The 26,377-nt window shown below is 51.0% G+C and overlaps 1 protein-coding gene across 2 annotated transcripts in view; it reads left to right on the forward strand.

The window, feature by feature from the left end:
• Plxna4 (plexin A4) overlaps positions 1-26,377 on the forward strand; it is a 433,053-nt gene that overhangs the window by 402,123 nt on the left and 4,553 nt on the right. For both annotated transcript variants that reach the window (XM_013510647.1, XM_005377544.2), the window contains exons 23-30: positions 1,090-1,156; positions 1,912-2,058; positions 6,045-6,204; positions 17,252-17,355; positions 17,785-17,884; positions 19,066-19,256; positions 20,103-20,272; positions 24,518-24,730. In XM_013510647.1, the coding sequence (XP_013366101.1) occupies positions 1,090-1,156; positions 1,912-2,058; positions 6,045-6,204; positions 17,252-17,355; positions 17,785-17,884; positions 19,066-19,256; positions 20,103-20,272; positions 24,518-24,730 (1,152 nt within the window). The remainder of the gene's footprint in view (positions 1-1,089; positions 1,157-1,911; positions 2,059-6,044; positions 6,205-17,251; positions 17,356-17,784; positions 17,885-19,065; positions 19,257-20,102; positions 20,273-24,517; positions 24,731-26,377) is intronic.

Consider the following 26,377-nt stretch of genomic DNA (forward strand, 5'->3'; position numbering starts at 1 on the left):
ACAACCTGAATTACTTGGGATTCTAGTTATTGTTTATCGACAACTGCAATTTTATGCTCTACCCAAACTACGTGGATGGGCTAGTTTGTTTCTGGAGCAAGCCAAGCACTTAGCACAAGCTTGAATGTAATTCACTTTCTTGAAAAGGATGCAACCCAAACTATAACCCTGGGGCTACATCGTCAGTTGAGAGAGAGAGAGAGAGAGAGAGAGAGAGAGAGAGAGAGAGAGAGAGAGAGAGAAGAAAGAAAGAATTGGACTTCTGTCATAGCATAAAAGTTGCAGGTTAGACTTAAGAAGGAACTTCCTGCCATTTCAAATAAAATCCTAGATGGCAGAAGGCTTCTAGGAGAAGTTCCAAAGTATATGGAAGCCTTTGAAATAGGCTTTTGACATCTCTTGGGATGATCTAGGTCTACAGCTCCATGTTGCTGCCAATGTTGGGAGTCTTTAGCTGGGATTACGGAGTCTGTCTAGATGAGATAACCTGGTCTTGACCTCCTGCCCCTGGCATCTTCCTCTGTATTCCCTGCCAAAATAGTATCTCCCTGGGAGTTTGTTTGCTTATGTGTTTCTTTTCTCACTCAAATGAACACATCAGCCTATGAAGTTCACTAAGGCTGTACTGTCCAACAACGGAGCTACCAGCCGTAGGTGACCACTCAAATCCAAATTCATCAAAGTCATTAACATGAAAATTTTCAGCTCTTCAGGCACCCTGGCCTCATTTCAGGTGCTCAGGTAGCCTCGTGTGGATAGCATCTGTGGAGGGCACTGTCATCGTCACAAAGTGCTATGAAACTGTCTGTGCTGTGCTAAGACAGGCCCAGGATAAAGGCCCCTGTGGTGTGAGCCTGACACCTGATGCCTGGCATGTCACCCTCCAGCTTTGTAGGAAAACACCTCTTACCCCCCTGGGCTGTAAGGTCCATAAAATTTTCCTGTGTGTTAGGATCTCAAGATTTGATCTAATAACCATAGCAGCAATGTGGTGGAGGGAATCCCTTGCTCTGCACACCCAACCAGTGAGCCTGACCAACTGCTTCTTTCTCTGTCTTCCTCTGCCCCTTACCTGGGTGACTGTGACAGGACGGAGTCAGTGGCTGAGAAGATGTTGACCAACTGGTTCACGTTCCTCCTCTACAAGTTCCTCAAGGTAGGATAGGATTTGGATGTAGGTCTAGTCCTGCCATGGTCCCCTCATCCTGGGCATGAGCCTTCCTCTGCCTGGCCTGCCCTAACTCACTCCATGCCTCCCACATCCATACTCATGGGGGCGTGGTGCTTCTAACCCCCCAGAAGTGGAGTTATCCCTTGTTATAAACTGTCTCAGAAGGCAGAGCCTATGATCAGTGCTAGTTTCAGAGACACAGTCCCACATAGCATGTAATCTCTTGCGTGAAGGGGACATATGGGCTCTGGCAGCTAGACCCCTATTTTAAGCTGAAAATAATTCAGCCATTGGGCCCTGAGTTCCTCTCCCATCTCCTAGCCTCAGACTTAGAGAAGCTGATAAGGGGCCAGGCAGGTCTGGAAGCTGCCTGTCTTGGCAGATGAGCTGAGGCGCTACTGGACTTCTAACTACTGACTTGTTTCCTAATGGTTTAGTGCCACAGAGAACTGACCTCTGCCTCTTCCTTAGGCCTCAGAAAGCTGGGGAGGAGCAGGTGAAGGGAGCCTCAGAAAAGTAGCAGGAAATGGTAGAACAGGGGAAGACTGTGTCTAAAGAGCCGGGAGCAGGGCACCAATCTGAGCAGTGAGGAGTTGCAGAAAGAGAACCGAAACCCTGCTCAAAGCAGCAAGTGGGGTCAAGGAGAAGGATGGACCAAAGTGGGGGAAGAAGGGATGCAGGGTGGGCTCTGCACATCTGCGGCCCCAGAGCTCTGCTAGCATGTTTCTTCTTGCATCCAGGAGTGCGCTGGGGAGCCCCTCTTCTCCCTGTTCTGTGCCATCAAGCAGCAGATGGAAAAGGGGCCCATCGATGCCATCACGGGCGAGGCCCGCTACTCCCTGAGCGAGGACAAACTTATCCGGCAGCAGATCGAGTACAAGACCCTGGTGAGCCACCCTTGCTGCTTCCTCCTGGACCCTGGCAAGTGGGCTTTGGCCTCAGGGCAGCCCTGCTCTGCAGAAAGGACAGAAGCAATGCCGAAGAGCCACTTGTCTAGCTCTGTCTCCTTCAGGGATCCAGCTGGTGTTACCTGTTCCCTATCCTCAGACCTCCTCTGGACTGCAGTACCAGGGCACCTAGTAGGTCTGCTATGTCTGAGCAGCACTTCAGTGTGTGGGCTGGTATGGCTTTGGGCCAGGTGCTGAATCATGAGGTTGGAGCCCCAGCAGCTGGGCTGACTGTCTAGTGAGCAACATCCCATCCACTCTCCTGACTGGAGAATCAATCAACCTACAGAACAGGTTCATGCAGGCAGGGGTGGGCAGGGGAAGCAACTACAAATAGTTCCTTTGGTTCTGCAGCCCACACTTACCCACCAGGCAAGGTTCACACAGGGCTGTGACCAAGCTGTGTAACTAGGATGGCCTACTGGTGCAAAGTGTTTGTCCAAGGAACATGGGGATGGCCTGGGTCAAGGTCAGGCTTCCTCCTGGGGGCAGCAATTGTCTTAGGAAGCAGCGAAGGTTAACATTTAAGAACCCAGGGTTAGAATCAGACTAGGATTTGAGCCCTGACTCTGCCTCTGACTAGTTGATGAGTTAGGACAGGTCTCTAATCTGTTTGAGTTTGGGTTTCTTTTTCTGCACAATAATAATAATAATTAATAATAATAATAATAATAATAATAATAATAGAGCCTATTGAGATGGAGATCATCATAACTGTCCAGAATGGAGGTGGGAGCCCAGTGTCAATGTTCACTCTGCTTGCTCACAACAACCCCGCCCACCTCCTTCCAGCAAGACTGTCCCTCTGACCGCTGGCTGCCTACTGCCTCTTCAGTCCCAGGGAGCTCACTCTCAGGCTTTTTTTAGCAAGTTTTTTAAACCTCCCATTACACCTTTTTTCAAGAAAGAGGAGAGGAAGTAGAAGGAAGAAGAAAGTAAGATAAAAGCTGAGTGTCAGAGGTAGCTTGCAGGTGGCACTCAAGAATGGAGGCAAGAGAGACAGCAAGGAAATGAAGGGTGCAGGGGATGGGTGAGATTAAAATGCAGTTACCAGCAGGTCAGGGTGGGGCAGAGCTGGGAAGGAGGGTTCTCAAACAAACTCCTACCCAGCTGGGGGTGAGCCCTGGGCCCCTAGGCAGCTGGACAGATGATTCCCACCTCTGAGCTAAGCCATCCCTCCTGGCCGGCGGGCTGTAACCACAATCCACGTACCCTACTCACATCTTTCTGGAGTCCAGGGATCCCAGCAGAATCTGGGCAGATTCACGGGGCTACTTCCCTATAGGGATTCAAAGGCGCCCCAGGTTCCTCATAGTTACTGTCTGCTGTGAAGGAGAGTTAGAGGCTCCCATTAAAATGGCAAATGGAGGAAAAACCCTTCCAAAAATAGAGACCTGAATGGATTTCTTAATGAGAGAGAGTTACCTTTAAATGTCTCCTGCCCCATCCCCCTCCACTCCCTTTCATTGCTTCTCTCAGCTCCCCGATGTTGAATGGAACACAGTGAGTCGTGATAATGCTCTGTCACCGAATTGCAGCAGCCTTTATTCCAAAGGCCAGAGGATTGTTAGTGCCCCAGCTGGCTCCAGGTGACTCACTTAGAGAGAATGCAGTGGAACGAGTGGGTCAGGGCTGCGCAGCCATTAAGGTGCCAACACCGGGCAGGGAGCGAAAGGGGAAGAAGCTGTGATGGCTTTCCTTGGTGATGCACCGTGAGGGATACTGACTAGTCCCCTCCAGACCTGAGTGAGGGGCTCCACCCATTGTGAAGACGGAGGGAAGAAGGTGTGGGCACCACGGCAGGCAAGGTAGTAGAGAGTCCAGGTGAGAGGGTTAGATGCAAAAGTGGACCATGACGGGCTTCTGCCATGACTAGAGAAGCCCAGAGCTCTTCTGGGTTAGCTGATCGTTACCTTGCCCTGGGTAGGAAGGATAACCACAGAGGGGCTCTGAGAGGCTCATGGGCACACTAAGTGCATCTCCTAAGAACTGAGAGATTAATTAGAGCGATGCTAGAATTCGGATGAGCATGGACAAAGGCTCTGCTGAATGGAGTGTGCCAAGACCCTTGTCACCCACACCTGGGAGCCTGGCAGACTGAGATACCCACCCAGGAGGCTGCTGGAGTGCTATATAGTCAGCTAGAAGCCTGTTAGAGGCTAGATGCCCACCTGGCAGGATGCTAGAGTGCAGAATCTTATCCCTGCCGCAGGTGTCCTGGGTCAGAGTCAGTCGTTCCATCCATGTGAGGGGCACTTCCCTAGCAGAGAAAGCAGCAGGCAGTTCGTTCAGAAAGTAGCCAAGAAGCAGGGTAGGGACAGAACTCTTGGGTGAGTTGTGCCATGGCCCCTGGCCAGGGACACTGTCCTCCTGAGGCCACTGCTTCCCCTCTGGTCCCGAAGCACAGTCAAGCTGTTCCTATGAGGCCACCCTGAACTGCTAGGGCAGTAGAAGCGCCAGGAGATCAACCGCAGATTGCAGGTCATGGTCTCAAGGAAGAAATCCCAGACAAATTGCGCTGCTGCCCTGGGAAATCTGAACCACCTGCCACCGGCCCAGAGGACATGACAGCAGGCCACCACAGCAATAGGAAGAAGGGTCAGGCTGTGCGCGGCTACTGAGTGGAAGGAAGGTGCTGGAATGCCCCTGGACAGAGGGCAGTGGCTAGCAGAAGGCACATGTGGAAGCACAGTCCAGAGACCCTGCCATCAGTATTTTCAGTTTAGGGGATTTTGAGGGTGGCACTTGGCTTTATAGCTTTAGGGTAATTGTTTTCTTCTTAATGCAATAAGCATGTGCCCCTTTTGAGCTCTAGCAGTCTACTTGCTAATGAAATCCAGGCGTCCAGGACCAGGTCTTGATTATCACTGCATGGGCTGGGAGGGGGCTGCTGTCTGGCTCTGCAAACCAGATGGGGCCCTGGGGAAATTGTTACGGAGGGGGTGAGAGGGAAGGGGGGAAGGGGAGGCACGCAGAGGCCCCAGGATCCAGAGGAAGAGGCTGGGGCCCAGGATGGCAGGGCCAACCAGCCGCAGTCCCCAGGGTGGGAAGACTTCACTGCCTGCCTCTTGTGCCCCAGCTCATTTCTGAGCCCCTTAGTACCTGTGCTGGTCGCTGGCATCACCCAGGAGCCCCCACAGTGCAGAGCCCAACATGAGAAGGGCAGGAGAGGAAAAGCCTCGACGTTCTTAAAAGAAAAAAAAAATTGATGACCTGGCATTTTAACTAACTTTTCTACTTTGTTCCCAAAAGAGAAATAGAGGCCCCAAGCCAGGCAATGGCCTTGTTCCCTGGACCTCTGACCATGACTTCATGTTCAGAGCCAGGAAGACATGTCAGGTGGCATCAACTTGCAGTTTTTTAAAGGGCATCTTTTTATGTCTAAAGAATATGTAGTTTCTCCAGCCTCCTCTCAGCCCCAACCTCTCCTCACAATCAGAGCTATTAAATCTTTTGAGACAGGAACCGGATTCCCTTTGGCGCTGAGTACTGAGTGTCTGGGGCAGAGTACCGGGAGGGACAGAGTGATGCACAGGGGTGGGGTGGGGATGCCGAGGCGGGTGAGGCTGTGCATGTGCTGTGAAGCTGGTGTCCCCTGCATGTGCACATGCGTGTTTGAGAGAGTCTGTGCTTGCAAACATCAAAGCCAGTCTCTTGCAGATTCCCTCATTGCCTCCCTATGCTCAGACTCTGTTCCCTTTGAAAATCAGGATTTCGTGTTTGTCCTGATGGAAGTTAAGTGTGCAGTTTGGACTCCTGCAGTGACACTGAGGCTGCTGCAGGGTCCTACTTGTCTGAACAGGAGAAGACAGTGGGCCTGGAGGGGACACGGGTGGACTGGAGTCAGCCCACCCATCCTGAGAGGAGGAACCATTCTTGCTCTTCTTGCTGCCTTCACCCATGTGACCTCTCCCCCGAACCCGCAGGTCCTGAGCTGTGTCAGCCCAGACAATGCCAATAGCCCTGAGGTCCCTGTGAAGATCCTGAACTGTGACACCATCACTCAGGTCAAGGAGAAGATTCTGGATGCCATCTTCAAGAATGTGCCCTGCTCCCACCGGCCCAAGGCGGCAGACATGGACCTTGGTTAGTCGGCTGCCCCACAGCTGGTCCTGAGCACCGTTTGCCCTCTCAGGGCCGCAGCAGGTGGAGCTGGGTGCAGGGAGCAGAAGGGGAGGACCCCCAGAATCCCATGGGGTTTACTTTCATGGCCTGCTTGGCATTAGCCAGAGTTGGTTATAAGCAGTGATCAGAAAAGGGGCCGCAGGTCACTTGGCAGTCCAGTGGCCATCTGGCCAGGAGGTGATACCTCTGGGGTCTTCTGAGTGACTAAGGGCTGGGAGTGGATACATCATGTCTGAATGAAGGGACTCAAAGGCAAAATCTGCCAATCTGAGTCCCTGTGGTCAAGGTCCTGCCACCACCTTTGTTGTTCCCCAGGCTCATCCCCTCTCCTCTGTTCCGCACCTATAATTTTTGCTGAATATCTACAGCTAAAGGGATGTAGGTCAGCCACAGAGAATGGAGAGAAAGGATAGAGAAAAATGAGATATGACAGCCTGCTGGGGAGCAGGATGACACTGTATTTGAATGTTCCATGAATAGATCGCACAGCCTATATAAACAAGGGCACGCCACTTAGGGCCAGCTGCGCTTAGATCCAGCTATGGTTCGCCTGAGCATGTGCAGGATGTTATCCAGGGGCAATCCTCCCAGGGAGCCCCAGGCTCTGAAGAGGTAGGTAGAAGAGAGGTAGTTGAAGCATTTTGGGACACCTGGATTTATTCCTGGTGCCACTGAGTCCTAGCTGTGTGACCTCGGCCTAGTTATTTAACCTTCCTGTGCCTTAGTTTCCTTGCCATATAAAGCAGAGGCCATAATAGTACCTCCTTTGTAGTAGAAGTCCAGTGGGGTGATGTGTGTAAAGGTCTTTTTCTGCAGTTTCTGGTCCATAGTACACACTTGGTAAGTATCGCCTGCTGTTACTGGTTCCAAGAGTAAAGCTGGACAGGACACTGCACGTACCTGTTTGTTGATGCTGGATGTGAGAGATGGGCATTGATTCCTGGCAATCAATGGGCGAGTGGGGCTCCAGAGTCCTCAGACCCATCCATCTGGCCCCTAAGCTGGCTTGAGCTAAGCCATCTAAGACAGATGGGCATTTGTGTTCTTTGCTAAAATCCAGAGGGAATTTTCACCCTCTACCCACAGCTGCTTCACTTCCCCCAGATTCCAATGCCTAAAGAGCCTTAGGACCAGGAAGTTCTGCTAACTCCCTTGCATTCTCCCTTCTTCATTTAGCCCTGTTTTCTCTTGCTCTGCTCTGGGCTGGATGTGTGCGGCCCTGTGGAGCAGATGTCCCCCTCCATTGTGATGGTATCCTGAGCATGGTGTTTCTGGGTCATGGAGGAAGCACTGTGAGATGGGTGGATGGGGTGGACGTGTCCATTGGTGCAGGCATTGGGTGGACCTGTGTGTGTGCATGCACTTGACTCACTCCTTCTGCTGTAAAGATCTCACAGGCTAACAAGGTAAGGGGAAGTTACTGGAAAGTTCTGCGTTCCTTTCCCCAGAGGATTCACAAGGTACCCCCTAGCAGGTTGTCCAGGAAGAGCTGAGTAGATTAACCAGGTGGCATCCACATTCCTTCTATTTGCTTCCTTTGTGGGACCCAGGGCCAGAGCACACTCAGCTCCTCAGTGTTCTTATCTGCAAAGTGGGTGGGAGACCTCTCCTGACGAGGGCTAGGAAAAAGAACTGTTAGAAAGCCAAGGATCTACATGTGACAGTGAGTTTGCAGAGGTCATGCTGGTACGAGGAAAGAGCCCCTGAGTGTGCAGGCATGTGGAAAGGGGTACTCTGTACTTAAAATGAGATCACTTCTAATGAGGCAAGTAGTGGGTGGTTCTGTGAGCCTCCTGTTACAGAATCAAGCTCAGTGGTCACTCAGGATGCTCATCTCTTCCATTCAAGGGTGGTGAACAGCTGTGGGAACTTACACACTTGATGGAGCTCAGGAAGGGCTGGGGGCAGCATTCTTCAACATCACCTCAATCCAGAACTAAGAGGGTTCATCCTCTGGAAGCAAACTCAGGGAGAAGCTTTTCTATGCCTGTGGGTCTCCTGAAGAGAGACCATATCATGTCTGCTGGCTGCTGCTCAGGACCAGTCCTCCCCATCCTGGGAACCCCTTGATTGATAATGGGAAGGGAGGAGCTACTTATTAGCTTAGAAAATTGCTTCCTTCATTGATCTGGGGGTGAAAACCCAGCAAAGTGAGGTTTTGATAGGAAGATGCACCTCACCCTGCAGCCATAGTGGCGGCCATCTAGGGGGCCATCTCCACGGATACCACACTCATCCAGCAGCTCATGCTCTAGGTTCCTAGGAACACAGCGAGGCTCCCTCTCCCACTACACATGCTCCTGGGCCACCCGCACGGTGGGCTCCAGTGAAGGGGAGAAGCCAAAGAGGACGGGTCTCAGCAATTTGAGCCCCACAGTGGAAGGACTTCAGGCTCCACTCTCGAGGGGCCTCTTCTCACAAGTTTCCTGCCTATTGCTACAAAAGCCAAAGTTGGGACCTGCCCCTCAAACCTTGGACTTCCTTCTGCCTAAGCCAGTTTGCACAATAAGGAAAACAAAGCCCCCACAGAGAATGCACTGCCCCTTCCACGCACTTCTGCCTCTGCCTCTCCCTGGGAGTAGGGCAAGGGGAGCTATTCCTACCCTGTAGGTGAAAGTGCTTCGAAGGCCGGAAAGCAACTTACAAAGGAAGGTGTGATTATTACCACAAATTAGTGTACACCGCAGGCAACCAGGCACGCAGGCACAGAGAAGACCCACCCACCCAGGCACTGGGCAGAGGCAAGACAGCCCAGCGCCACACATAGCATCTCCCCATTGTGCCTCCTCTTCCCACAGCTGAGGGAGGGCCTTGGGCAGAGGCTGCCACACCTTTCCAGGGGTCCAGACCCTTCAAAGACAGGGTGACCTGTGTCAGATCAGCTCAGAAGGAAGCAGACATGCTAAGCTACCCCTGTCTTTGTCCCAAGGAAATCAAGTCCCAGCCCCCTGCCTGCCTGGCCTGGCTTTGACCTCTCCTGTCAAAGGTCAGGGTACCTCCTCCTTCCTTTTTATTTTTTCTCCTTCCTAGTACTGCATTTATACTCCTGGGTCAGAGCTCACCCATCCCTGCCTTCGCCCCTAACCAGCCTTTTCCAGACAAGGAGGGACCATGAGGGCTCTGCAGGCAAACAGAACCAGGAAGATGCGTACATATCACAGTCCCCAACTTCATGGATGGATTTACTATGTTTTAACTTTACGATGGTAGGAAAGTGTACCCATACAACTATTCTGTCTTGCTTTCCATACAGTATTCAATAAATTACATGAGATAGTGTTTTACTACAAAATAGGCTTTGTGTCAGAAGATTTTGCCCAACTGTTGGCTACCATACGTGTTCTGAGGATGTTTGTGGTATGTTAGGCTAAGCTGTGATGATCCATAGTTTAGCTAAGAAATCTTATATTGTAAATTTACAATGGGTTTATCAGCCTATAACTCCATCCTAAATTGAGCTTTTGTATACACATATACATACACATACATGTAGAGAGAGAGAGAGGAAGGGAGGAATTGCTTTTAAAGAATATTTAAGAATTGGACCGTATAATTATGGAGGATGTCAAGTCCAAAATCTGCAGGGCAACCTGGCAGACTGGACATGCAAGGAAGAGCAGAAGGCTCTGCTGGCAGAATTCCCTCCTGCTCAGGGTGATCCGTCTTTTGTTCTATGCAAGAAGTCACCTGACTTGAGACCCACCCATGTTACGGAGAATAGTCTGCTTTACTTGAATTCTGCTGATTTATATGGTGATCTTATATACAGGCACCCTCAGGGGTAATCAAGAATAATGTTCGACCAAATATTTGGGCACTCTGCCCAGCCAGGTTGACACATAAGTCACCATCGCAGGACCCACAGTGAAGGTCACAGAGCCTGTCTTGGCTGGAATCTGGGGTAGGAAAGGTGTTCACAGGCACAGGGTGAGCAAGGCTGGCGTTCTCACAGCACAGTGCCCAGGGGCACCACGCTGAACAAATGTGCTATCCCCACAGGGTTTCTGTCCCTCTTCACCTGCAGGTATCTGGGCAGGCTAGGTACCTCTTTGCATTGCTGGCATCTCCAACAAGCATATCCTAAGAGCCCCCACCCTCGTGGCAAACTTCGTGCCAGACATTGAGGTACCAATAAGACTTGATGTTTGTCATTTCTGAGCATAGCAGCAAAGGCAGACCGTGTTCTGTCTGAGCTGAGGGACTCTTTCTGTGTCCTCCTTTCACTCCCCAGAGGAAATCACGGGTGCCACTCTCCGTTCTTGCTCAGAAGGAGAATGTGCAGCTGCAAGGCACCGTGCCAGGCCAGGTCACACTGCGGGGAGGTGGAGAGAACTCCCATTCCCTTCACAGGCAGTCTCCCGGCCTCTTGTCTCCCTCTGCTACTGCCAGGACCTCCAGAGATTCCTCCAGTTTAATGCAAATGCTCTATCAATAGCCCGGAACTCCGCCTCTCCACAGAGAACCCCCTCTCTGTCTTGCTGCTCAGGTCACACTGAAAGGATATATTTTTTCAAATAAGTAATTCCTGTATGCAATAAAAAGATACACTATCTTCTGAGTGAAATATAAAGAGTTCACAGCAGCTGTCTCCCCCGTTTGCATTTTCCGCTGCACCTGATGGGAAGGACAGATAAAGATAATGGGATTTTTTTCTCTTTTTTTATTTCACCTCCCTCTCTCCCTGGAAGGTGCAAGTGTAACAAATTGGATCGTGAGTGCGTCTGTCCTTTGTGCCTGGTGCTTGGAGCAGGGCACCAGGCTGCCAGGCAGGAGCTGCTTCTAGAGGTCAGAACTGGCTGTTTTCTCTTGGTGTCCTGCATATGAATACCAGGGTCACCTTTCCTCCTCTACTGCCACCACCTACCTTTTTAACTCTTCTTTGACCCAGCGTGCTGCCTTCAGCCCTGTGCTTCATATTCAAGAATACTCATCCATCGGGCTCTTTCTAGTGTATCTCTCCAGTCAGCTTTGCCTTTTCCTCTCCGGACATCTCTAAAGAGCAACAGCTAGCTAGTGCACTGCAATTTGGATCACAAACCACCTGCTGCCTTACACGCTGATGATGTATTTCTATTTAGGAAGTGTAGTGTCACATGTCTTAATTTTAAGTAGCAAGTGTCATAATTCCATCATTTTATATTTGAGAACTTGCTTTATACTTTTATTCATTTTTTAAAACAAGACTTTTTTGATGGTCAGCTCTCAGTTCCTGGGTCAATCCGCTGACCTTTTTAGCAGCCTATTGGACCCCTGTCATGGCTACCCCCACTTCTTCTCTGGTTCCTGCTCTTCTGGTTGCTGGGAGCTAAAGGTGTCGGGACCAGGCAAGGTGTCTCCTTGGGGCTCACCTGCTGCCAAGTGTGTGGAGCTGCTTGGTTCAGTCTATTGGAACAGTGGGAGCTCCTGGGAGAACCTGTTTGCAGGGCCCAAGGTGAACAAAGGTGGAGATGAGCTGTGAAGTGGGCCCCATGTAGATCTTAAGGCTGCTTTTCTCAGCCCCACCTACCCTGGAGGGCCGTCTTCCTCTCCTGCCACTCTGCTTCCCACCTTCTGAAACCCGTGATGTGTCTGAGCAGAGATGGCCACAGGAAGACTGGAACTGGGGAGAGGCCGTTGCAAAGCCTGCTCGGTCCCCTCTTGGGCAAAATGAAGTATGTGTGCACATATGACTATGCATGCGTGTGCAGGCCCCATGCAGCCACCTGTACACGTCCACCATGAGGGCCACAGCTACTGAGATGGTGTGTTTATCTTTCACTGCAGGGAGGATTTGCATCTCAGTGTGGTACCTGCTGATGGGTAGCCCACCTAGCTCTGAGAGTCCACCTAGCTCTGTCCTCAGAAGTAGCATCCCTTCCAGGGTAGCTTCAAGGGATCCTTTCCATCTGGTGAGCCCCAGCTTCCTTTAGCGAAGCACACACCAGTTTGCCAATTTGTACCCCTCTTCCCGCAGCAGCTCCAAGCACCTATGGCTCCTCTCTCAAGCAACTCCAAGTCTGCCTTTTGTTCCCCTCACTGTCTGCAGCAGGGCTCCCCGCCTCCTGCATCCTCTCCTTCTCCTCTCCTCCCATCTCCTTAGTGCCCAGATAAACCCCATACACCTGGGCCTGGCCTGCAGAGTTTTCCCGAACTCACTTCCCAACTTCCAGCATTTCTTCCAACATTTTCCCACAAGGGCTCATACTCAGACTTCCCTGAAGTGTCATACAAGTACCACCACCTTTGGACCAGAACACTTGTTCCTTTGCCAGTCACGCAAATGCCTGCTCCTCCTTCCCAAGTAGACCTCTGTGTCTATCCCCTCACATTTCTGCCGTCTGGATCCCCTGGCCCTGAGCACAGGGCTCCACACAGCTTCTCTGTGCAGGAAGGTCTCCACAGCAAGGGCTTTGGAACGTTCCATTCCCTGGTGTAACTGTCCTATAGTGCAGTGCCTGAACCACCATGGACCCTCTCAGGAACCTTGATTTCACAAATGAGTGGAGCTGAGATCTTCTGAAGAGGGGTTTTCAACATGCCAACTACAAAACATGCCTCTTAGATGAGACAGTCAGTGTTCTTGTCTGGAAGATGCATTGAGAAATAGTCACCCTGTCTCAGGACTCACACTGGCCACTTCTGATCTTGGTATCTCTCAGTCTGGTGGCTTGGAGGCATTTTTGGTCCCTTTCTGGGCCATAAGGGCAGCCAGATCTTCCCTAGGAGGCTCACCATTCACTCCGAGGATGCTGGCCATAGGCAGAGTTGTCACATTGCTTCTCAGTTGTTTTGGTGTGGTCGCTTCATACAGGTCACCTCTCAGGGATGGCCACTAAGAGAAGTAGTTTTAGTGCTGTTTTATACGCAAGATAAGGGAGTCTAATGAGAAGAATGTAGGATGGGGATTAAGAAACCTGGGTTCAATTTATTGTTATTGTTATTCAGACCCTGGTATTCAGAGGCTCCTGGGAATGAATTAAGCAGTTGTATGCAGTGCACAGGCACAGGATGTTGTCCCTTGTGTCTGAAAGTGTCGGGCCTGCCTCGCCCTCAGCTGTCCCAGCCTTGTAGGGTTGGGGTGAGATTTCATGGCCCAGCCACGCAGCTTTGGAGGGTGGACTGCTACAGCGGCAGGGAAAAGCCTCATGCTTTGGCCTTGACCTTGGCCTCTGGTTCTGTCTGCTTCAGTGAGTAGAGTCCAGTGGCTCATCCTCTGTTCAGACAAAGTCACAAAATCATTCAAGACCAACAAGTGGAGCCCAAGTCTACCCTTGAGCTTCCTTGAGACATTCCATAATGATCCTAGGAAAACAGAGGCCAGAGCTGGCCTGGACGAAGGATGTCAGGAAAGGAGAGAAGGTCAGTCAATGTGGGCATGGGTGTGCGCTCCAGGTGACAGTGTAAAAGTGGGGACTGTGAGCCAAGAAGAGTGAGCGCTGAGGAGTGGGTTTTCTTGTGTGTCACTTAAATCATTCCATTACAGGAATGTGGGGCCACCTTCTAGCTGTACCCCACACTCTCTTCCACTTGGAGTTCAGCAGGGTAAACTGTTGCTGCCAACACCAGCTGCCCATCTCACGGGCTTCCTTTCATCAAGACTGCATTGGGATGGCACAGCACTTCATTTTTTTAAGCCTTTCTGATATTTCAGAAGACAACACATAGCAATTTTTCTGTATACTAGAGAACAAAAATAACAGGCTTAGGAGTTCTAAAAACAAGGCTAAGTGTTTCCCTTGATTCCAGCTCACGATCCTCATACTGGCATTTGAGGAAGCATTCCTAACTGTTTGAGATAAAATGGCAACATTTACTCCCTCTCAGCTGCTGTGGGGATCCCTACCCAAGGCAGGGGCTGGGCTGGGGCCCTGCAGGGCTGGGCAGCCAGGAAGCCTCTGGGTAGCCTGTGGCCCTATGACTACATGTCGGCTTCCATGATGACTGAGGATTCTGCCTGCCTGCTGCACAGCATCCCTGCCTGAAGTGTGAGCACCCCACTGGCAAAACTGGATTTTGTAGAAACAGAAACACATCCTCAAGGAACACTGCTAGTGGCCTCCCAGAGCATCAAGTATGAAGTTGGTGGAGGCAGCTTGCTTTGCCTTCATCACAGTATGCCCATGGCTGACCCATGGCTCAGGTTGAAGGCCAGCCCTCTCCTTCCTGCACACTTGCTCACACATGGTTGATCTTAGGTGGTAAACACCACATTAGGGTGTGTGATCTGCTCCCACATCTTCCCTTCCCCCTGAGAACACTCAGCAGAGGGTTTCCTCTTAGGTACCTTTGTGGCTTGATGACCTGGTCCAGTCCCCAGCCCAGAGGCGCATCCCAAGAAGTGTCTGTGCAACACTGGTCAGTGAGCTGAGCAGCATCCTGGCATGCTGGCCTCTAGGTCTGCCCTTGTCTGCCTTTCATTTTCCCAGGGGTAAAATTAGGGAATGAGTGACAGCCATCTAAGAGCACTCTCACTTCTGCCAATGGAAGTGCCTGGTATTGCTTCTCTGTTCGGATCACTCTTGGTCCCGGGGCACTGAAGCAGCTTGCGGTTTGCCAGACTATAGCCCACTGTCTACCTGCCATATGCATAAGCACACAGGTGTAAGATCTTACTGCTTGGAAAACAGGCCACAGTCATCCAGCCACCAGTCTCTTTCATTCATTTATTCATTCATGTAGTCATTCACTTATTGAATATTTATTAAGTGCTTTCTCAGTCCAGTGCACTGAGCTGGCCCTGTTGGTAGGGGTGTAGCAGCAGCAATTTCGTACTCCAAGGACATTAGCTGCCCTGAAGAGACATGGCCATCCTTTGTCCTACTTCTTTGAATGGGGACATGGAAGCAGACTGACTCTCATTTGCTTACATAATTACTGGACTGACTCAGAGCCAAGGCTGCTGAGTATGGCTGTACAGACTACATACTGCACAACTTTGAGAGTCATTGTGCAACATAGAAATCCTACACTGGGGTCCACAACCAGTTCCCAAGTATCATTGCCCAGGCCACCAGACCATGAAACGTGTTCAAATCCCACGGAGATGTACTAGAACTTCATCAGGAAGCAGCATCAGTGTGGCTGCTATCCTGAGAGACTGATCTTTGTCTGGTATCTTCTCCGTCTAGACCTGGAAGCCCCATGGCCACATCCCTGGAAGAGACTCCCTTGGGGTTCAGTCAGTAGACAGGGGAAATGCAGAATATTGATCACCTTCTGTGAATGCTCTGAAGTTGCCCCTGGGCTGCCACTCCAACCCATGCAGCATGTGACTAAACCATGAACATTCACCTTGTATGCTGCAGAGACACACTGCTGTGTTCTTCAGCCAGCCTGGTCTGCATCAGTGTCTGCTGCACCTCCAGTTGGCAGCTGGACCAGCATGGAGACATCGTTCTTCCTTTGCCCTGCCCGTCAAACATACATGCATGCAAGCTTAAATTGAAAAGGCAAAGCAAGAAATAACACAACACCTTGACAGACAAACACACTGGTACCCAAAGGCTTCAGAGGCTTCAGATTTTCCCCTGGCCATCACCCTCATGGCCCCAAGTCGTAACTGCCATGAGCCATTTCAGCTGGGCCATCAACAGGGCTTAGGAATGGACATTCCCCCAGACTTCCTGCTCCAATGAGCAAGTGTGTCACCTTTGTATCTTGATTCCTTTGACACTAACTTGGAAATCAGGCAGCAGGGAAGCCCTGGGACACTGCGCCTGGGGCATCTCTACTGCTCGTCATGGCCAGCTTCCCCTCTTCTGGACTTTGACTTCCTGTCCAATGGGGATGGCAGTACTGGCCTTAGCATGCACGATGCAGGGAGAGACCAGCGCTTCGTATGCACAAATGCACAGATGTGGTCAACTGAAGACTAGCAGTTGGGTCTTGACAGGAGGGAAACGAGGTAGGGAAACTGAATATGTGTCTCTGTGGAAAACGCCTTAGCCAGTCAGCCTGCGCCTGACCGCACTCTGCACAAGCAAGCACTGCCTGTGTGCCTCAGAAGTGCTAGAAGTTTTCCACAGCCCTGTGAGCAGTGAGCAGGGTCTTCACTGCCTGGAATCCAGATTGCTTGTGTCTTGGCCAGAACACATGTTGGGTTTGAATTTAAGAGGCTATTTTTCCTTTTGGGTGCATGCTCATGAGAACAGTATCTGGGTATGTGCACTTGTGCACATGTGTGTGCATGCATGAGGACTGCCATACACATGGATTTCCACATGTGTCATTTTAAGTTTGACATGTGCATTTCTCCACATGTGATTCGTATTGAGTCAGTGGTGGGATCTGGGTGATGAGAAGCAGCCTCTTATTTCCCTACGTGTGGCCCATCCGCCCATGAGCTGGAGGCGTTTGGGCCCGTGAGGAGTGGGTGCGGATGGATGGAAGCGTATACCAGCAGCATTACAAGACTTAGTTGCCTGGTAGATGACACAGTTGGTATTATCCACATCAGCTGTATGGGTTTAGAGGTACTTCTACGTGAGAATGGTCTACACATTTTTACCTGGGCACTCTTCCAAGGGCAACCCACTCACCCTCCAGCTTTAGAGTACCGGAACTGGAACAGGTGCAAGTGTACAGTAACTGAACCCGCAGTCTTGACTTTCTCAGTGTCAGACTGTGCAGTCAGACATGTATATAATGCTCAGTGAGGACACTGCCTCCTGCATTTGCCTACTGTGTTGTAAGTGCTTAGTGTTAAGTGCCTCCTTCATCTAGCCAATACATACTGAAGGTCTACTTCTTGCAGATATGGCCACTCATAGCAAACAGGTGGCAGAGGGGGACAGGTGGTGTGATCCTCGTATTTGTCACATGGCTTATTGGGATTAGAACCAGAACTGGAACTCTGGACCTCTCTGCATTGTGAGAGTCTGCAGCTACGTTTCTGGGAGCCTGTGCTGGCACTCGTCTGTCTATGGATGTGTCCTCAAGACAGTGTTGTGTAGACACCTACATGGGGCCCTCAGGATCCCCCCAGGAGGGGCCAGAGGGCCTCCCTGAGATGCCACCACTCTCCCTGCAGAGTGGCGACAAGGAAGTGGGGCAAGGATGATCCTGCAAGATGAAGACATCACCACCAAAATTGAAAATGACTGGAAGAGACTAAACACCCTGGCCCATTACCAGGTGAGGTGAATACGGAAGACAGGAGCTGGCCATTTTCCTGAGAGTCTTGGTTCTTGATTATGGGGTCATCACAAGACTAGGCAATAAATCACAACCCACTTCCTCACCAGCAGCTCATGTTCTCTTGGTGACCAAGGGGAAAGTGACATCACCCAACCAGGGACCCCTGGCCTCTTTGGAGATAGGATGCTGACGTGCATAGTTCCCACAGGGCTTCTTGGGTAGAGTCCCCAGGACAAGACGTTCCCTTAGAAGTTCCCTGGGCACTTAAAGCTGGGTGACCTCCCATGGAGCAGAGGGAAGGGAACAGCCTCCAAAGTTCCCAAGCTCTCCAGCAAGGTGTTAACTGCCACTTAAGACGAAGCTCTTGTTTCCTGGGCTGGCAGAGTTTCTGTGCCCACATCCTTAGATGCCTTTTTTTCCCTCTAGGTGCCAGATGGCTCTGTGGTAGCCTTAGTGTCCAAGCAGGTGACAGCGTATAACGCAGTGAACAACTCCACAGTCTCCAGGACCTCAGCAAGCAAATATGGTAAGAGCTTATCAGATGTCCCAGAGAGATGAGGGTATCTTGAGCAGCTGCTACCATGGTGGCAACACACCTGGAAGTCAGTGGACCCATGGGGCCACAGTTGGGGTGAGTAGGGCTGGTTGACTAGCAGGGAGAAGAACCAGGCTGTGACCAAGAACTTAGTTCTAGTCTGTAATTCAAATGCATAAACAGGACCTTCATTCGTGAGCTAGAGAAGGGAATATAACCTTCATCAGTATCTTCCAATCTATACGACACTTTCCATTTTGTGACTCTCAGTTTCTCACATCTTGTTCAGAACAATCCAGTGAATTGAGTAATTATTATTTTCCCCCTATTATGTAGATTAGTAAATTATACCTCAGATGCACAGACGCTAAATGACTATAAAGGTCACACCATTATCATGCAGTTATATGGAGGGGCAGGCCTAGACCTAAGATTGTGCAGCTACAGAGGAAGGGATGGGAACCTGGGGTAGGGACCGCAAAGGTAGCCCTGTCCTGCCACCATTGTTGTGCTTCAGGGCCAACCACACAGGACCGTCATGAGCCTTGATGTTCTTAGTAGGAAAACAGAGATTGAAAAAACAACCAAATGTATAGAACCATTGTGGATCGTAAATGGGTGAATACATAGAAAGGTGCCACACAGTAGGCCCATTATCATCATTTCATTGAGGCAGGACTTTCAGTAATCAGTGGGAAGAATTGTGCCAGGCCAGAGGGGAGGATGCAGGTGAGTGGCATGTAGGCAGGGCCTGAGCTGGTCAACACGGATGAAGGGAGACAGGCTACCTGCTCTTGAGTGCGTACTGAATTGGCTACACAGAGCACATCCTGAGACGGGACTTGAGAACTCATGCAAGGACACATGTAAGAGAAGTACAAGCTTATATTTTCACAAATTGAGTAATTAAGGTTTGACTTGATGCAAAGTACTGGAGGAGGGCGGGGAAATCTGAGTGGGTGGAATTAGGCGCAGATAGTTTCCTGGAGGTGGTGAGAAAGGCATCTACGTTTCAGGCAATGTACCAAACGGAAGCAAAATGATGGTGCCAGGCAGCAGCAGGAAGGATCAGGCAGTCATTAGCCTGGACAGGGAAGGGGGTGTGCTGCGAGTTACCCAGTACAGGGCCGTGTGGCCTCACACCCGTTTTGGGATGCTCCTTGTATTGGCAGAAAACATGATCCGGTACACAGGCAGCCCAGACAGCCTCCGCTCGCGAACTCCCATGATCACCCCTGACCTGGAGAGTGGAGTCAAGATGTGGCACCTGGTGAAGAACCACGAGCATGGGGACCAGAAAGAGGGTGACCGGGGAAGCAAGATGGTGTCTGAGATCTATCTGACTCGGCTACTGGCCACTAAGGTATTGGGCATAACAGCAGGTGCCAGGAGTCTGGGGGACACAGGAATGGCTGTCATCTGCGCCCAGAAATGTTTGTGCTGGCAAGACTCTTATCCACCCACAGCAGGAGTGCTGGTCAGCCCAGGACTGTTCCCCAGGACTGAGCCTCAGAACTCTGCTCAATCCTGGGCACAGGCAAACCCCACTAAGATATCAGTGTTGGCACACAGTCCTCCCTTCTCTGCACCATGTCTCAAATACAGAGATGCCCCCTGCACCTGCCATTGTCTCCCGCATGCCACATCACAAAATCACTTTTTCCCGGGGGCATCTTATACCATCACAAGGGAAGGTAGTTGAGGCTCCTTTGGTGACTTTCCAGGCACCATTTCTAATTCTGGTCCTGGGTACGGCTCCTGCCTGCAGTTTCGCTCCTTCTCTACTGAGACTGGGCCTGCTGGGTCTCTGTAGAGCCGGATGCATAATTGTTCATTAGCCAGTGTGCACGAAGCCCACACAAAACCAGCAGATTGTGTTTGTCGGCTGCCTCTGACCAAGGGCGTGCTCATTAGCGTTTTTGAAAAGTGTTAAAATGACACCACCCGAGAATGCGGAACCAAACCATGTGGCTGGCAGAGGGAGGTTTGCTCAGGCCCAGCCATCACTGAGCTGTCTACTGTACCCGAGCTGAGGAAGTTTAAAGCTGTCAGAGGCAAGTGAAAGGAGAAGATATAACACATGGACTTATACAAGGTCACCCAAGGTCACCCAGGCAGAGGAGGCTGTCCCCATCCCTGGGGCAACTTTACAAACCCCTCATCAGAGCTGCCTGGGTGCAGCCAGGACTGAAAATATCCCCCTCCCCAGGGCACACTGCAGAAGTTTGTCGACGACCTCTTTGAGACCATCTTCAGCACAGCCCACCGCGGCTCCGCCCTGCCACTGGCCATCAAGTACATGTTTGACTTCTTGGATGAGCAGGCTGACAAGCACGGCATTCATGATCCCCACGTCCGCCACACTTGGAAGAGCAACTGGTGAGTGAAGGGAGGTGTTGTGTGTCGTAAGAAGCTGGTGACATGGTACACCCAGCCCCAAGTCAGTATAGGACCCAGGCCTTCCACAGACACTCTGGCCATCCTCCACCTACATCAGCAAGGCCCTCTCCATTCCCTCCTACTCTGTTTTTGTGCTCACTTCCTCCTCCCTTCACCTCTCCTCAGATCTGTGCATCTTTCTTCTCAGTCAGTCAACAAACATTTATTGAACTAGCTCAACAAGCAAAAAGATATTATGCCTATGTCACAGCAAGGCCACTCTTATATCCAGGTACCTCTGGGTACCTGACAGTATGCTAGATATTGAAGATCCTAGAAGAGTCAGCTTTCTGAACAGAAAGACAAATGCTAGGATAGGAGTTTATTGTGTGCAATGGAACCACGGAGGGCAGAAATCTCATGGTGACTTGTAAGTGGGATTTTGAAGCACACCCTCAAGTGAAGGGCCATTTCTGTTCTATTTAATAAGCTGCTCTCTTCCCTCACCTGTGAATTCCTTTTCCAAGCCCTGGCTGGGCAAGAGACCTGCCTAGAACCACTTTGTGTTCCCTGGAGACCCCAGGAGTCTGTAAGTACCAATGACACTTCTGGGTATCTCCACTATGGTGTCCTCTAACATATAACCCTTTTCCTTCCACACTGCATGGTTGGTATCACAGGCTGAAATTCCAAGGTCACGCATCAGCATTCTGCCTGCAGCATGGAGCCTTGCACACTGGAAATGGGCCCAATCAGATGCAGGGCCAGGATGGCCTCTGTTTGAGAGTTTCATCTTGGGCAAAGCTGGCCAATTCTCTGGTCCATCCATTCCAGAATCGCCTCCCTTTAACCTTCCCCTCGTCCCCATTCTGGGTTGCTTTTCCTTGGATCATTTTTTTAAGGCAGAATGGGCCCAGAGCCTACTGCTTGTTAATTCTGGGACCACCATAGCACCAGGGAACAGACAGGTACCCTACAACCAGCCCTGGGCCCAGACCAGGACACAGCAAACGCTGAAGCCAGGCTAGGCTGTGAAAATTGGATTCCCTGGTGTATTAGCTTTCTTGCTGCTGAGATATACTATCCAACACCTACAGCTTAAAGGAGAACTTTCATTTGCTCATGGTTTTAGTACATGGTCAGCTGACTCTAAGGCAGAGACGTCATGGTGAAAGGGTGTGGCATAGTAAAGCTGCTTAGTTCATGGAGGCCAGGAAGGAGGGTGGGAGACTAGATACAGACCCACCCAGACATACCTAGAAGTGTGCTCTGCCAAACCCCAAAGCCAGTAGATCCCAAAGCCAGTCAAGATGAAACTCCACCCTAAACACCACACCTGGGGTGCACTCTGGTCCCTCCCTCCTTCCCTTGGAGAAGAGTGTGCTCTGCATGGGGATGGGACACCAGAGCCAGATGGATGTCTGACTCTTACAGCTTAGGGGTAAGGTTCTCACCCACTTTAACACTGAGGAGAGAAGATCTCCCATGGCAGAGTTTGTCCCCCTTTCTGAAATAGGACCTTTGGATTCTGGCTTCCTTGATGATCAGTGCAGCAACATGGGGGGAAGCCATTTCTTCCTAGTAATTCTCTGGTCTATCCTCTGCCTGCAGTGAGTAGGATGATATTGAATTCCCCCAGTCTTCTTGGCATGACTGTCACTGATCCAGAACACCAGCAGCTTCAGGAGGTAGGAAGTGGTCTGTCCAGTTGCCTTGTCCTTTCAGATCATCCTATGCACCTTCTGATGCCCACTATAGGAAGAACGACTTCCTCATGTCTACACCCCTTGTCTCCAGCCTGTCACCCTGCTGGGCTTCCTCAAGGGAGCTACACTGTCCCTGGGCTTGAAGGCAGAGCCTCCCTTTCTGCCAGCTCTTCCAAGTATTTGGTGTTGTGCAGAATTCCAAGTCCAGGGGCAAGAAAGCCCAGGAAGTAGGCAGCAGCACCAGGTTCAAGTTGTCCTTCCAATAGACTTCCCTGACTGTCCTTCCCTGACTGATCTGTTGCTGCCCAGGCAAAAAGCAGTCAGGAATTATGAGATCTGTATATTGATTCAGAATTTATTGTCCCTGATTGGGAAGAGATTGTTTAATCCTGGCCCAAGGTGCAGTAGCGCTCCCATCTCCTCTGCCACAGCTCCCTACCTTTTCTTTTAAATAAACCTCCTGCTCATTTAGCCTGAGTGGCTGCAATCAACCAGAGATTAGTGACACCACTAATGTTAATAATATGCTAATATTTCATTAGGCAAGAGCCACAGTAGTGGTGCCCTGACAGCCCTGTTTGATGTGCTTGTCATCACAGCTGGCTTGGGGGGTGGGATGCAACAAGTGCAACAAATGTGGACTGTCTGGGCTCCCAGCATCCCTGGCATCTGGAATGCCAGGAAGCTGGAGTCAGGACACTGAGCTGGGAAGCCGTGAGTCCTTTGAGGAAAGCTCTGAGCTCACTGATCGTGATCTCCCCAGGGAAAGCTGGGCAGCTACAGCGATACTCCTTCACTCATGTGTTGTGACTCTCTCAGCTGTCCCTGGATACCACCCCAGATTTCCTATCCTGGGTCTCCAACAATGAAGCAAATGCTACCACATATTGTCAGATCTCAGTGTACTTTCCGGAATCCTGCCTAGCACTGGCTGTAGGAACTTAACACACACTTGTTATAATACTTGTTAGTTGATTGACAATCTTGAATTTTAGGTCTTACTGTATGTACAGTGCTTGTTGTTTGTACATACTGGTTTCTGGCAGGTACAAGGAGTAGAGAGATATTGCACTTGCCTCATTGAAATAGTGATATTCAAAGAGTTTATATTCTGAGAGAAGCTAAACGTGTGTGCATTATAACTCTCACCTATGGTGAGAATAGCCACCAAAACAACAATAAAGCATCAGGGGACATGGCAGGAGGCATGGAGTGACAGCAGAGGCGGGGGAAATAAATGCTCCTTAGGCAGCACCACCTCTTTCTTCCTGCACTGTGGGAGGTTGGCTAGAAGCCGCAGAGCCAAAGAGGTAGAGGCAGGCTTCTCCCCAAGCCGGGGACCCTCCTTTGCAAGTGAGAGTGGCTTAGACTGCCACACAAAAGGCATTGCTGGCCCTCTTTGTCTGTATTTATGCTGATCCCTATCTGCTGCCCCTCCCTGCCACTTCCTCCAGGCTTTGCCCAACTAAGGAACACCTGTGTGTGTGTTTTTGCTTGCTTTGTTTATTGTAACACTGGGGATTGAACTCAGGACCTTCACACTGAGCTATATCTTCAATCTTTTTTTTATTTTTTATTTTGAAACAGGATCTCAATAAGTTGCTAAATTGCCCAAGCTGGGCTCCAACTTGGGATCCTTTCACCTCAGCCTCCCAGAGTGCTGGGATTATAGGCATGCACCACCACACTTGGCCTATGTATGTTTTAAAACTCAGACCAATATCCCCTCTGTGAAGGCTCTGCAAACCCTGCCTACGGGGTAGCTCAGAGCCTTTCTGGGTCCTACCCTAAACCACACCCTTTTCTACTTCTAGCACTCCTAGCTTGTGAGACTTGTTTGCCTGTCTCCCCCACAAATCCACCAACATGGAGCTTCTTGAAAGCAGAGGATGTGTCTTAATCATTGCATCTCCCGTCACTAGCACAGCTCCCAGCAAACAGTGGTGCCCACTGGCAGAGGGGAGGGGGAGGAGGCACAAGAGGGCAGATGAGGGACCAGATGCCTATTGGTGAAAAAGTGCTAAGCTGCCTCCCATTGTACTTTTACCAGGCAGGAATGAGCCTAAGGAACCAGGCAGGGAGGAAGGGCTGACTTTGGCCTAATCATCCAGTAGGCAGCAGGGGTCAGATGCAAAATCTACAGTCCAGGTGGTTCTTTAAAGCTTGCCAACTGGATGCTCCATGCCCAGCATGGTGGTTAGGGTTGAAGGGACAGAGGAATGGGAAGTGTGAAGTTCTGCCTTATAGCACACATCGTGACTGTGTCTCATGCCAAAGGGAAGAGTCCCTCAGCCCTGCTTTCCAGCTGTGTACCAAGCCCTCTCCAGTCCCTCCCAGCAATGTATTTCAGGGTGAATGAGCCCTCCTTGCTGAGCTGTAGATTCCTGGGAGGGAAAAGTGGCCTAGCACACTCCATCCAGACCTACAGAAGGCCCCCAAGCACTGTGAGTCTCTGCCATCTCTCCTTCCCCAGAGAACTCTGGCAATGCCGCAGCCCTTGCCCCGTCACCCCTGACCGTATGCATTTCCCTCCATGCAGCCTGCCTCTGCGGTTTTGGGTCAACATGATCAAGAACCCACAGTTTGTTTTTGATATCCACAAGAACAGCATCACAGATGCTTGCCTGTCTGTAGTGGCTCAGACCTTCATGGACTCCTGCTCCACATCAGAGCACAGGTTGGGCAAGGATTCGCCTTCTAACAAGCTGCTCTATGCCAAGGACATCCCCAGCTACAAAAGCTGGGTGGAGAGGTGAGTGTGGCTGGAGCTAGAAGGGTGGGATACACATTCTGGGCAGCAGCAATGGTGCCCGGACCAGGGGCCCTCCCCTTCAAAGTGGACTGCCGCCTCGAGACAGCTTACTTAAAGCTCTGGTCCTGCATTGCAACGTCACACACACCCTGCCTCCACTGGCCCCACCAGGCTGTACCTGCGGCTGACACTAGAGAAAGGACAGCTCCAGGAGAGTCCCAGGGGACTCTCAGAGCATGAGCGCCTCCTGAAGAAGGGCTCGCCAGCAGACTGACACCCCAGAGGAACAAGTTCAAGTCCAGGGTCCAGGCTGATCTTTCCTTTCCTCACTGCACTGAAGTCCATTAATGTGGCTTAATTACATTCTTTACAATCGATGAGGCATCGCAGTGGAGGATCCCGGCACAGGGAGTGGGAAGGGAGTAATTGCGCATGTGGTAGAGTTAGCAGCAGTGTCATCAGCAGGCCCAGGCATGGGGACACAGCTGGGGGTGGCCTGGGCAGAGCTCCAGAGGGGAGCAGGAAGCATCAAGACAGCATCAACCACACTCTGCAGAGAGGATGGAGCAACAGGCAGCCAGGGTCCAGAACAGGCCTCAAGGCCAGCCAGCTTTTAGGACCTGTATCCATTAGGGCTCCAAGCTGCTTGTAGCCACCAGGCTCAGCCCATGAAGAACTTACTGAAGATGAGGCCACACTATTGACCCACCTATGGGCTATCATGGAGCCGCAGACCTGCACTGGCCCAACCCAATTGCCTCCAGGCAAAGACGGAAGAGGAGGCAGAGTGCTCAGTGTGGGTGTGGCCTCATGTCAGGGAGAAACCTGCAGGCTGACCCAGGAGAGCGCATCACCCAGCAGCTTCAGAAGAGGTTTGAGGCTGTGCCTCACACACACTACTCTCAGACTCCCGGCCTGCCCTCACACCCCGTCCCTTACTCTCCTTTCCTCACACATGCATATTTCCTCAATATTCTCCTTGGAGAGAAGGGCTGGGCTCTTAGCACCCTGCCATGAGGCAAGCCATGGTGAGAGAGAGAATGCTCAGCATCTCTCCTTTCCAGTGGGAAAGGGCCCCTCCACTGTGGGGCCAGTGGCAGCCCAGGCCCCCATCTACCTCAGGCACCTGGTGCTGTTTGCACAAAGCTGTCAGAAGCATCCATCTCCCTGTACCAGAGTTCATGGGAAGGTAACAAAAGTGGCAGCGGTCTCTACTTCTGATGAGTTATATCTCAGAGGGAGTCTGGGTTTTCATCCTGGTCAGAGGCTCTGGTTGTCCATGGGTGAGGCAGAACTATCTAGATGAGGCCTTGGACCTGGCTGTGTTAGTACAGCCTGGTCGGCGGCTGCTGACCGTAGTACCCAGAGTGAGAGCAGCTTGTTCCTGCTTTCCACCATTCGCCGAGGTGACCTGTGAGGATAATCCTTGCCTTGCAAACCTACCTTGCTTGGTAGGTGTGGGATCTGTGAGAAGACGATAATACAAATCTCTTTTGAATGGCAAGGTTGGGAGCCACTACTACAACCCCTGGTCTCCTGCTGTAAAATGGAACATTGGCATTTATTGTGTTCTAGAAATAGTGATAGTGAATTGAGTCTCTTGCTGAAACTTTTATACCTGGGATGTCATTTCCACCCAAAAGTCCA

The sequence above is a fragment of the Chinchilla lanigera genome, unplaced genomic scaffold (genome assembly GCF_000276665.1).
Source record: "Chinchilla lanigera isolate Chin_1 unplaced genomic scaffold, ChiLan1.0 scaffold00009, whole genome shotgun sequence".
NCBI lineage: Eukaryota > Metazoa > Chordata > Mammalia > Rodentia > Chinchillidae > Chinchilla > Chinchilla lanigera.